Source organism: Chionomys nivalis, chromosome 16 (assembly GCF_950005125.1).
Source record: "Chionomys nivalis chromosome 16, mChiNiv1.1, whole genome shotgun sequence".
Lineage (NCBI taxonomy): Eukaryota > Metazoa > Chordata > Mammalia > Rodentia > Cricetidae > Chionomys > Chionomys nivalis.
The window spans coordinates 14117070-14130419 of NC_080101.1; the positions used below are offsets into that span (position 1 = coordinate 14117070).

A 13350-nucleotide genomic window follows, 5' to 3' on the forward strand; every position below is an offset into this window, starting at 1 on the left:
AGCGCAGATTTAATACTTGTCAAATTAAATAAACGGAGAAAAACTGCAAGCTTCAAGCTTAAGGTGAACATGCAGGTACCCAGAGTCAGCCAGGGCTTGACTCCAGGGTTCTGCATCTAGGGATTCCGTCAACTACACATGGAGATCGCAGAGGTGGGCCTTTCCCTTGTCATTATCCGAAAACAATACAGCGGATCAGCTGTCGGCAGAGCATTTACGTTGTTTGCATCGTTCTAAGTAATCCAGAGACAAATGAAAAGTACAAAAGAGATTGTAGATAGGTTATTTGCAAACACAGTTCTTGTGAGACTTTAATATTACAAAATTCTGGTATCTTAGGGGAAGGTTTTCTGGAATCAGTCCCCTAGGGATACTGGGTTCTCTCTCTTTCTACACACACACACACGCACGCACGCACGCACGCACGCACGCACGCACGCATATTTGGTTGACAGCGAGATGAACCAGGGTGTGCACTCTTCTGCAGAGCCTCCCTCCAGAAGGAAAGGAGGGCCCTTCAGCACCCTGAGTCCAGCCCTGAGAGGGGGCTGAGCAGAGAACCTGTCACAGTGGATCTGAACCTGGAACCACAGAACTGTGAGCCTATCAGTGGACTTAGAACTATCTAAACTTACGGCAGTGTGTTAAGTTACGATAAAACGGATCTGGCATCGTTGCTGCTTTATCAAACATTAATTACCTCTGAATTTATTTCCTGCTTTGCTCCCTTTTTCCAGCTCTCGCCCCCTTGCAGGGAACTTAAATAAGAAGACCCGAAAATAACAAATAGAAATTAAAACACACTGTATCATTACTCTTGCCCTTCTGTGCTCAAACTGAAGCAATTGCTCTCTGGATGTCTGTCCCAAGCCAGCCTGAGTCACGGTGCTAGTTTATTTGTAGCGTTTGATGGCAACTGTTGCTTTCAGGAAATGACCATACCTGAGCACAGCTCTGCATGTCCACACAGGAGGAAGTCATCAAGGTTGTCCCAGGGTCTAACTTCCTCTTCAGCACCTGTGACCTATCAGGGACGGATTAAAGAGAGGCTGGTTCACTGTTTAGTCCCAGAGCAGAGTCTGTGGAGAAGAGGGTTATGGTTCAAAGGTATTTACTTTCTCTAAGAATGACTAACACAGCGCATGAGTCACTCAGCCGAGTTTCCAAGAGAATATTCTACAGATGATTCAGAAGGAAAGGAAAATCAAAGGTCCCACAGCATGAGACTGTGGAAGGGAATGGAGCCAGAGATGGCAAGACTATAAAAAACTATAATCCAAATTGGCCACTTGTAAATTTTATTAGTAAGGCATTCTTGGAGGAAGAAGCTATGTGGCTACACACATACACACACACACACACACACAGACACGAGTGTGCTTAGACTCAGAGTCTGTATGCAAAGTGAGCCCAAAGCCCTGTAACCAAGAACTGGACATCATGCTGGGAGCCGGAGCCCAAATGATGCTGTGCAAATAAATCTAGGCCACTCCTTGTTTCTTTTTGTTTACACTTGTGCCTGTGTCTGTGTGAGTGTGTGCCATATGAGTGGAGCACCCTCAGAGGCAAGAAGAGAGTGTCAGATCCTCGGAGCTGGAGGTGTAGGGGGCTGTGAGCTGCTGCCCAACAAGGGCAATGGGAGCTGAGTTCCAGTCCTTTGGAGGAGCCGCGAGTGTTCTTAACCTCTTAGCCGTCCACCTCATGAGCCCCACAGGTCACCCTTTAATAATAATGTCAATAGGAAAGATTAGTGGGCCCACCTCTGAGGAGGATGCTATGGGTGGATGGTCTGGGGGACGCTGGATTCCCGGGCTCCGACTTTGCTCTGTCATTTTGGATTCTGACTGGGTAATGCCCCTTCACTTCTATGAAGCGCATCAGAGCAGGTTCACACAGTTTCCACGTAGTCAGATAAACAACTGCAGATGACCTTTGTGAGATCTGGAAGAGAAGGCTGGGACTGGGGAGTGGACAAGGACTTTGTACAAAGGAGGCGCCACTGAAAGTGTTCCCAAAGATAGTGTAAAGTGAAGGACAGGCCAGATGGTCACGGGATGGCTTGGCTCTCTCTGATAGCCACAGTGACAGTGTTTCTAGTGAGTCAGCTCAGAGCATGAGGTCACTTAGGTGTCCCTCCTTCCGTGGACTCATTCAGTGGCCAAGGAAGTCGGGAAGACAAGGGTGTATTCTGACTTCTGATAACAGTTAACAACGCCTCTGTGGACACAGAGGGGATAGGAGGGCTGTAGACGGGCCTAGAAGTGGGCCCATTTGATGATGCAAAGCTGACATCACCCAACTAGTAGCTCCTGATGAATGAATAGGAATCCACGACTCACACAGCGTGGACTCCAGCCCACAGTCCTTCAGTTCAATGTTTTCATTTAGCAAAGATTAAAATGTGGAGGAAGTATATGGGGAAAATATAAGGAAAATACTGATAACGAAAACTGGAGAGGAGGGTTAGCTGTGTGAAGCTCTCAGTGAAAATACCGGCCGCTCCTCACCCACCCCGTCTCCAACGCTGAATTCTCTCTCTCTCTCTCTCTCTCTCTCTCTCTCTCTCTCTCTCTCTCTCTCTCTCTCTCTCTCTCCCTCCCCCCCCCTCCCTCTCTCTCTCTCTCTCTCTCTCTCTCTCTCTCTCTTACTTTTTGTTTGTTTATTTTTGTTCTATTTTGAGACAGGGTTTCTCTGTGTAGCCCTGACTGTCCTGGAACTTGCTGTGTAGAGCAGCTTGGGTTTGAACTCAGAGATCTGCCTGCCTCTGCCTCTCAAGCCCTGGGATTAAAGGTAGCATTTTCTCTTAAAAACCCCAAACCTCACTAATTGTGCAAATGGTGCTTTTTAACCTCACGAATGGTAATTTTGTGTGTATAAAGCACATGCTTTATGAATGTGGTTAAGTCTAGAGGGCTCCAGATTTGATAAATGTAACCAGACAATTCTCACCCACTTTAATGTTATATAAATGTTCACCAACATTTTTCCATTCTTTTATATTTCAATTTAAGTCTTTACCTGAGTTTTATGTTGGTATATAAAATAAGCTTTAGTAATCAGACACTTTCTTCTGATTAGGCATTCTTTTCTCTTTACTAGTTATAGGTAATTTATTGTTTCACTCATTGGAAACAGTTACACAACAATGGGAACAATGGTTAACAGTAACTGATATTTGTTGATTGTTTGCTGGGCGACTGCCTGTTTTATGTCATTATTTCTCACAGTCACCCTGAAGCTGGGTGTTGTGGTTACAGTTTCCACGTGCTTAGAGCACTCGTCAGTAAGGAAACTAACTGTCACACACCGCTGATGCACTGGTTTGAGGTTCCCCTGGGAGAAAGGGATGGTGTTGAGACAGAGACTTGGGCACCATCTTTCTAGTGTTCAAGCTGTGAAATGGTTTGACGGAGCTGGCCTTGTTCCTACACACGCGGTTTTGTTCTAGCATATTCTTCCCTATGCTAACATTCCTGTCTTTATGTCCTGTGATCAAATCTTCTCATATTTAAGATCAAGTAACTTCCAGTTTCCTCACCGCTCCTCTTTCTATTTGGCAGTTTAACTTCGTAAAGTATCCAGACCTTCTGGGTCTGAATACACAAAGTGTAATTCTTTTCCTTTCTTTCTTTCTTTCTTTTTTTTTTTTTTTTGTTGTTGTCGTTGTCATTTTGAGATATGGTCTAACTATGCAACCCAGGTTGGCCTCAAACTCACGAGACTCCTGCCTCAGCTTCCCAAGTGCTGGAATTATAGATGTATACCGTGTTTTCTAGAAAGTCTTGCAACAACACTTCCTGGGATAGTGAGTTTCGCTTGACTGTTAAAAGCGATGTAGTCTATGGCTGTTCCTGTGGGTGCCAGGGACCCCACAGAGTTTCCACTGGGACCAAATTGCCCTTAAGCTGACCTTAGACATCTGAGCTGGGTGTAATTACTCCGTGCCCCAGCCCCTCATCTGTAAAGAGGGCCTAATACTGACTCAGTATAAGTACTCATTAGGAGCTGGATGAGTTCATTTTTTCATCAGCATAACACAGTAACTGAGCAAACAACTTTCACGAGTGAAAGGTGTATTGGGGCTCACGGTTCCAGGGGTGTCTGTCTAAGATCGGCTAGCTCCATTGCTCTGACTTGAATGAACTAACACAGTATGTGCTGGAGGAGGCTTCTCATCTTGTGGAAAGCAACAAGAGGGAAGGCAAGCCCCAGCCAGCCAGCCCCTTTCTCCTGCGTCTGTTCATCCAGGCCCCAGATGACTGGGTGGTGATGCCCATGTTCAGGGTAGGTCTTCCCTCTCCAAGGTCTGTCTCACAGACACACCCAGGAGTGTAGTTTCCTAAGCTCCCAGGTGTCTCTCAACCCAATCCAATTGACATTTAGGATTAACTACCACAGGAGACCGAGTTAACCCGAGCGAGGTGCTCACAACGGTGTATGTCACACAGCGGCTGCTGTTTCCCAATAGAAACAGGGCCTTTGCTGAAGTCACGAGGCTCTGGATTAAGTCTCTTGGCCCAAATGTGCACCACAAATGTGAGTGTTTTTCCGTTTGTAATCAGGGGTCTCCCTGGAGTTGTCATGTGATGTTCCCCAAATAGCACACGTGTTCTAAGAGCTTTTACATGGACTTTTAAAAAATCCTTAGAGAAGCCTGCTGAGCAGAGCAGAGAGGTACTGTCCTGCTAATAATATGGGGAAATGGAGGCATCGCTGCTCAACAAAGCATGTTTGTGACCACTGGTGCTGGCTGACACCGAAGCCCAAGTTCAGAGGATGTCAGAGTAACGTCTTCCAGGTGGAAGGAGATGGCTCGTCAAAAGCCATCGAGTGTAACTGGCCCGAGAGGAGCTCTGCACACAGCATGTATCGTGTAGCTTTTGTGTGTCCACAAGCCTTTTGGGTTTTTCCCCACCTTGAGGCTTTAATATGATCTGGTTTTATGCTTCCTTTTTAGAAATACTTTGAAACTGTGGTTTCCTGAGGTCTGACCTCTGCAGGACCTGTTGGGGACACAGAGGCACTGTGAGGCATTCTTGGGATTCTTTGTTAAATGAAGCCCAGCTCTGGGTTAAAGGAGAGTGCTCACAGTTGGATGACGAGCTCCTGGGGGGGCACCGTGGTGGGACGTGCTTTGGGCTCATCTTACAGTTTCTTCCCACAGACTCATCCCTCACGCCACAGCAGATGGTGGGCGTCGGACTGGGCTCCGTGGCTTTTGTGACCGTTCTTGCATTCCTTTCCTTCTCAGCGGTGTGGTATGTGAGACCGTCACTTTTAAAGAATGGAGGGGAGGCTGGGGTGAGAGTCATGCCGGACAGCTGGGCATGAGGGTGGTCAGAGCACAGGCAGCAGGTAAGCTGGCGTGACTAACCTCAAAGCTGGGAGAAGGAAGGTGATGTGGGATTCCCCTCTGCATGCTGTGAATACCGCTGGTCAATAAAGTAACTATCTTGGGCCTGTGCAGAACAGAATAGCAGTAAGCCGGGAAAACTAAACTGAATGCTGGGAGAAAGAGGGCGTAGTCAAGGAGAAGCCATGTATCCCTGCAGGAGACAGATGCTGGAACTTTAGCCAGTAAGCCACAGCCACATGGCAATACACAGATTAATAGAAATGGGTTAAATTAATATGTAAGAGTTAGCCAATAAGAAGCTAGAGCTAATGGGCCAAGCAGTGATTTAATTAATACAATTTCTGTGTGATTATTTTGGGGCTAAACTGCTGGTAACCAACAAGCAGCCTCTTCTCCAACAAATTGGCACCCAGGAAGAGGATGCCTTGACCAGGGGAAAAGTAGGGATAGTGATGACAGCCTGGTTACTCCAGCAGGCAGGCTGACCTATGCAGCTTCATCGCTAGGACCCTGCTGGCAGACATCCATGTGAGCTGTACTGGAGGGGCACGCAGTAAGAAACAGTAGAGTGTGCAATGTTTATGCCTTCTCTTCCTCCTCTGTGTCTAGATGGCTGGTGCGCACCACCTGGAAATACTGCCTTATGATGGACAGCTGTTTCTACAGCTTTTCAGGTGCCTGGGCTGTGTGACTTCCATCCAGAGCCCTTGTGTGAACCTGAAACCTTCTCCATCCCAGCATGGCCTCGTCCCTGAATTCAAGATGGCACCAACCCTATCTCTGTGGAATCTTCCAAAAGGAGAAAACTTGGGAACTGTTTTATGTGCTTCATGCTTTCAGGATCAGTGTGGTCCATGAACTTGAGACTCATGCCCAGTGTAATACTGACCACAGGCCACAGTTCCGAGAGTCAGCTTCCATACTGACCATAGGCCACAGCCCTGGGAGTCAGCTCCTGTAGACACTGGCTGTGCCCAGGCCATAGACCCTGAGATGTGGAGTCGCTGGATCTTACTTTAGGTACCCCTGCTAATTAGTTCGGGTTCATTCTTTCGCAGTAGATAATGAGATGGGCTTAAGTCTGGGCTGGAACTTGGTTTTTTGAAGGAGGTCATTGGATAAAGAACAGTGTCATGAACAAATGTTTCAAGTGTTTTAGAATTAGCCCTTCCCTACAGTTTACTGACGAACTAATTAGAAAATACAGTAACGTGGCCACCCTCTTGGGTTCCCTGCATGACTGTTAGGCAGCCTGGCTTCGATACAATTCCAGTTGTTTATGTGAGATCAAAAGTAATGCCTACTTTCCAGTAAAACACATTCTGTAATTTTGCCCATTCTTTCCTTGGTTTGGTTTTGGTTTTGTCTCACCATCTATGAAATTGTTCTCTGCCTCCCTTGAGAAATTTGGGTTTGGCAGTAATGTAGAAACAGTGGGTTAAAGTAGCATCCATCCAGTTCACGACCAGAATCTGCATGAGTGTTGGGGGGAGGGGGGATCATGGTGATTGACATACCTTAGGTACACCTCAGAAACCATGACTGAGACCGTGTCGTGGCCCATGAACATTAGCTATAGGCAGGGCTGGCCTACTGTCCACATAGTGGATATACACATAGAGTGTATTCAGTTTGACTTTTAAAACCCAGTTGGTATTTTTCAGCTTCTTCTCTAACCACAGCTCAGCTCCAAGGCTGTGGCTTCTCTCTTCCTTCTCCCTTCCTCCCTCGCTAGACCTACAGAATCCAGAGCACAGGGGGAGGGAAAGGACATGTGGTTACACAGTACAACCTCAAGGTGGAACACAATGTGGCCCTGGAACTGTGTACCCCTGTGGTCCTGAGGAAGACAGGCAATCTTTCCAGGACCATGACTGATGTGTTCTCTGCTGGCTTGCAGGGTGTTTGTGGGTGGAGGTCATAGCCGAGTTGCCCAGTGATTATGACTTCTATCTGGTTTGTCTCATGGTGAAATGTGATTGGTGTGCGACCTTTACGAACTGAATTGAGTATTGGGGGGTGTTAGTACCTTTCCTCCCTTTCTTCTGGGATTGGCTTAGTTCCCACAAGAGCATGGGATACTGGTGAGTCCGTCCTCCCTGTGAAACATCAAGAGACCCCATCAGAAGTTGTGAAGATGCCCTGGCCATGCCCTTGGGCTTCCCAGGCTCCTGAGCCAGAACCCAATTAACAGCTCCTTTGTGCTTTGTAAATCACTGATACTCAGCTGTTCTGTTAGAACAGAAAACAGACTGAAACACTATTGAACTGCTCATGAAGCTGCTCCAACCTGGAGGGTGGGGCTAGTTCTACTCAACTGGGAAAAGCCAGGCGGAGGGAGGCAAGCCAGACTTGTGTATGCAATGCCAGCTGCCGGCCTTGCTAGTCCTCTGTCCTTTGAGTTACGTGGGACCAATATTCCCAGCACTCCCTAATTTTGCATTCTAGGATAGCTGTCCAGGATGTGGTTGCCCATGTAGGGACATAGCATAATTGCCACCGAAAGAAGGAAATCTCACCTGTTTAATAAAAAAAAAAGCTTCTGGTTCAATAACTGTGTTAAGTAAATTATCAGCTTGTCGTGCAGTATAGAAATGAAAAAACAGTGCATTACAGCTGCAAAAACAGCAAACACACAGACTTTGTTATTTCCTCTGATTGTTTTAACTTACGACGGAGTTGCTCTGTGCACAAACACAACAGGAGCAGGCGGTGGGCATTTCCCCGCTGTTCGTCTTAGTTTTCCCATAAGCACGAAGAAAGAAATTTTACAACATAAGACCTCTCCCCCCTCCTTAATTGGATTCCCAGTTAATGGAGGGACAAGGGATACTTGTAGACTATGGTGTTGAGCTGGCTTCTGAGTCCCACTCACTAAAGCTAGATCTGGAGCCAGAGACATGGCTCAGCCTGGCGACCTGAGATGAAGCCTGGGGACCTATGCAGTGGACAGAGAAAGCTGATTCTTGCAGATTGTCCTTGGAACGCCACGTGTGTTCTGTGGCATGTGTATGCCCATACATATACACAGACATACATGCACACAAAATGTAATTTTTAAAATATAGATCCTAACGTAGGGGTGGAGGAAGATTCTTTCCCACATGACCACCATGGGAACATCTTAGATCTGGTTTTAAATTAGCTTCCAGATTGGGAATCAGAATTAAGGTATTGCCCAGCCATGGAACAAACACACTCACTTTGGACTGTTGTGGGTTTGTGTGTATATGTGTGCAAAGTTTGTGGGGACACCCTTAGCTATACACCAGGCACCTCTTTCATTCCATCTTCACTAGGTTCTGTGAAGTAGAAAGGTCAGGGGTTTCAGGTCCCCATTTTAAAGGGAGAAACGGATGCGGACAGCTTTGTGACTTGAATGTTTTGATGTAAATCTAGTTTTCTTTCCTGGCACTGGCTAATCCAAGGATTAGCCACCGAGGTAATTTGAGACTGGTTCACATGGGTTTGGGGAACCGTACTTGGGTCCTCTGCAAGAGCAATAAGCGCTCTTAACCCTACCAACTTTGCAACCCACAGCAAATCCATTTTTAAAGAATTGAGCATTGTGTGCTCTGGGCACAGAGAGAATGGGTCATTTCAGTTGTGGTGGCTATGTTGGTATAAGCCTTCATATCCCTACCTTTTGAGAACATCATTCAGGTTCCCCCAGAAGGATTTGGACTATGAGTGTGTTTTGTGATTTGCTTTCACCCCTCAGTATTTCCTGGGCCTTGTCAGTAGTGACTGACTTACAAGTCTATACCATGGTTTATTTAGTTGTATTCTATCATGCATATATATCTAGAGTGTTTCCAGGTTTTTCCTTATACAAGCCTGTAGAAAAATGTGCAGTTGTTAGATTAAATTCATAGCCGTAAGGTTATTGGAATGAAAACTATGTATTGAACTATGCTTTGCTGGGAAGTCAATTTACACTATCACCAATAAAAAGCCTCAGCTCCAGCAGCTGGAGTTGATATCGCTCATCTCTATGCCTCTGGTAGGTGAAAAGTAACGTTTTAATGTTTTTAATGTTTTGCTTGCGTTTCTTGGCAATTATACATGCTGGTTGGCCCTTTGTAGCTGGTCTTTGAGAAGAACCATTGCCTTTTTTCTCCCTAAGATACTTGTCTATTTTAATTGAGCTAGCTCTTTATGGATCAGAGAGGTGGCCAGTGGTTAGGAGCACACTCTGCTCTTGTAGAGTTCCTGAGCTCGGTTCCCAGCACCCACATCTAGTGCTTGGTTCTCAGTCACCTGTAACTCCAGGTCCAGGAGAACCTGATGCCTGTGGTCACCATGGAAACCTACACTCCCATGGACCACCTTCTCTCCCCACATGCATTTCTCCCCTGCCAAAAACTCTTCATATCATTGCGATTTTAATGCTCACCTGGCATATATTTTATTACCTTTTTCTAGTGTGTCATTTTCAGAAGGGATAATATTGTTTTAAAACTTCATTTGGGCTCTATAGTGTCACATAAACCCATCACATTGGTAAAGCCAAATTTACCAGTCTTTCCCCTTTAGATGGCCTTGTTGCTATGCTCAGAAGGACCTCCAAAGCTAGGTATTAAATAAAACATAAGATTTCAAAAAGTAAATCTTTAATCTACTAGGAATTGATTTGGGCATAGGGATGAGGTGGGTGAGGAAGCATCGTTTCTATCGCTGCTAAGTGCTTTTCTGCATGTCTATTGACCTCCTCTCTTGTCATCCAAAACATCTTTTGTTCTGTTGATGTGCCCTGGGCCAGTATGACCTGCTGTAGTGTTAAAATAGATTTGTGAAAAATACTAAGTATAGGGCCGCTCCTCTGTTTCCCCCAGAGTGTTCCCAGCTTTTTAAAAACTTATTTACGTATAGGTATTTATTTACATAAATTAAAGATTTGGTCAAGTTCTCTTTAGTGTCCACATAGGAGAGTAAACATGTAACACTTTTCTTTCTGATTCTGGTTTAATTTTCTCAGCATGATAACCTTATTAATTTTCTTACAAAGCTCATCAATTTTCTTACGAAGGACTGTACAGTCTTCTTAATTGCTGACAATGCTCCATCATGTATGTCTACCACAGTTTGTTTTCCATTCTCCCATTCCTCCCACGGTTCTATGGTGTGTAAGCATCACTTAGGAAAAAATAAAAAACCAAACAACAACAGAAGTAAGCATAGTGTGATGTCTTCTCACCTTTCAAGTCAGGAGAAACCCAGTTTGATAACACCTCCTTTTTAGAGGCTGGGGGGAAACGGCGCTCATCCATGGCTGGAGAAAAAGGAAAGGGAATCATCAATATTTATATAATTCCGCATGCCTTCATCCGTCTACCCAGAAGTCTCATTCTGGGACCTGTCCTGTGGACTCATCTGCACATGTTCAAAATAAGCAGCACGTTTGTCCCCTTTTGTACAGTGTATAATAGGAAAAAAAACTTACTCACAATCCGAATGTCTCTGGGGAAGAAACCAGCTGAATCAACTGTGGTATTTCTATGCACACAATGATATATCGCACTGCAGATAAAGACACAGAGGAAGACTGTGTGGATACAGAGAGAGCTCCAAGATGTGCTGTTTTGATGAGGAAAAGACCACGTGACAGTGCATGTGTATGTTATCTTTTGAATAAAAAAGAGGGTGAATAAAAATATTCTGGGATAGTTTTCCTGGGTTAATAACAATGAACTAATGAAAACGGCTGTCACACCTCTAAGTTCTTGAAATGTAGAAAAATTCAGATATATCTTAGCTTTTGCTAGTGTGTGTATGCCCTAAGCAACGATTGCACAAGTAGCCTGCTGGAGTATTTTTTCTAAACAAGCAAAACCCAGCTTTTCTAAGAAAGTATCTATTTCCAGGTGGTAATTTAAACTTCACACACACACACACACACACACACACACACACACACGATTTTTTTTGAGACATGGTGTACAATGTATCCTTGATTGGCTTAAATTTCTCATTGAAGACCAAGCTGGTCTCAGACTTACAGAGACTTCCCTGCCTCTGCCTCCCAAGTGCTAGGACTAAAGGCATGCACCATGCTTGGCCTAAACTTTTTGTTTCTTAACTTTCAGAAATTCTTCCAAAGTTTCTGACGAGTGAATACATTTTCTGATACACAGTGTTGACTCGGAAATCTTAACGTCTTTTAGGCATCTTTGGGAGTGAGAATTTTGGGTATGTGAAATATTTGCAAGAGAAGAGCAGAGAACAAAGAGCCTGCCACACTATTTATTTGCCTCTCCGTTTTTTGGGGCCGGGAATCCAGGAATGATTCTTTGCTTGGGACATCATAAATCACAATGAAGACAATAGCTGGACGGCATTGTCATCTGGAGGGTTGACATGGAAAGACTTGTCTTCTGTGATTGTCGAGCTTGTTGGCAGACTTCGTTTCCCCATGCCTGTATGGATGGAACCACCAACATTTTGCTGTCCGTCAACTGGAGGCTGACCTCATGACCTAGATGTCTCTACAGATCCTAGAAACTACCTGCTGGTTGCCATGTAGACTTCTGCAACATGACTGATTCCATCATCAAAAAGAGCCCATCAAAAATGGGAGGGAGGTGGTCATCTCTCCTTAAAAGGGCTTTTGTCTCCATCTGACAAAGTCAGGTTGCTGAGACCCGGAATGTCTCTTCTTGAACTAGCTGAAAATGAGCTAACTTGGAATCTCAATTACATCTGAGAAAAATCTCTTCATTTGCCAAGTTCTGCTAGTTAAAAGCAAATCACACTCCAGGGACATTTTATGTGAAAATGGCACTCCAGGGGACAGGCTTTATGAGGGTCATCTTCGAACTCAGCCTGCAAACTGCAAGAGAATCTATTTGTTATAAACTTTCGATTTTACCGTAAGATGTTGTGAGCTCTTTCGGCAGAGTGGCTTGTTTTTATAGCACAAGCCCGGGGCTTGATTCTACATTAGCAAGGGAGCATTTGCCATAGCCATGAGGGTGGGAATGGTCAGTAACCATATGCTAGTTCTGCAAAGTGACTTTGTCACCTTTGACCAGACAAATTCACTTGAGATTCACCCATTTGGGGGCTGGAACAAGCACCATTTCTTTGGGTCATGAGCATGGGCCCCTGTCCCTTAACATTTGAATCAGGATTCAAGATCCTTGAGCTCCACATGGTGCGGGAGAATTGCCTCTATTATGTCAATCATGTTATAAATAAACACTGATTGGCCAGGCAGGAAATATAGGTAGGTGGGAAAACCAGATAGGAAGTAGAAATGATGTAATGAGAACAGGAGAATTCTGGGAAGGAGGAAGTTGATTCCTCCCACTCCTGCCCAGATCATCAAAGCAGCAGGATGTGATCTGCCCCACTGAAAAAAAGGTACTGAGCCACATGGCTAACCGGTCAGAAAAATGGGTTAATCAAGATGTGAAAGTTAGCCAGTGAGAGGCTAGAGCTAATGGGCCATTCAGCTTATAATTTATGGAGACCTATGTGTGATTTTCTTTGGGGCTAAACAGTTCTGGGGGACCTGGTGGGAGGACATAAACCCAAACAAGAGGGCCTGGCCGTTCATGTTACATCCACAAACTCTAGAGAACCTGGTATGTGGCCCTGAGGAGCCAGCTCTTTCCCAAGCCCCCACCCCCACTCCTGTCCTCACCCCATAACTATCTTGAGTCAGGGTTTGGAAGACCAATCATCTTTAACCGCATCCAAACCTTTGAGGACAATAAGTTCTCTTGAGCCCACATGCTACAGGATATAAGAGCCCTCCCTAGCTCCTGACACTCTGTAGACAAGATCTTGGTAGTTGCTGTGTGCAGAGATAAGATAAGGTGGGGGTAGGGGAAGCATAAGCCATGGATAGAGACCTCTGTTCAAGGCACTGTGACTTCCAGTGAAGGGTGGGCCCAATGACTGGAGGAGGGTTAAAAGACCAGAGTGAACCGTCTGTGGATGGTGTTGTCACGGAGATGAACACCAGAACTAGGGAACAGCGGATGAGCTCA

The 13350-nt window shown here is 45.3% G+C and overlaps 1 protein-coding gene across 3 annotated transcripts in view; it reads left to right on the forward strand.

Moving 5' to 3' along the window:
* Susd1 (sushi domain containing 1) overlaps positions 1 to 10724 on the forward strand; it is a 121353-nt gene extending 110629 nt beyond the window's left edge. Inside the window, exons 15-16 of one of the 3 annotated variants that reach the window (XM_057790813.1) lie at positions 5165 to 5258; positions 5966 to 10724. In XM_057790813.1, coding sequence (XP_057646796.1) covers positions 5165 to 5258; position 5966 — 95 coding nt within the window. In that variant the 3' untranslated portion in view covers positions 5967 to 10724. The remainder of the gene's footprint in view (positions 1 to 5164; positions 5259 to 5965) is intronic. The other 2 variants (XM_057790811.1, XM_057790812.1) reach the window with 2 other exon arrangements.
* Positions 10725 to 13350: the final 2626 nt, after the last annotated feature.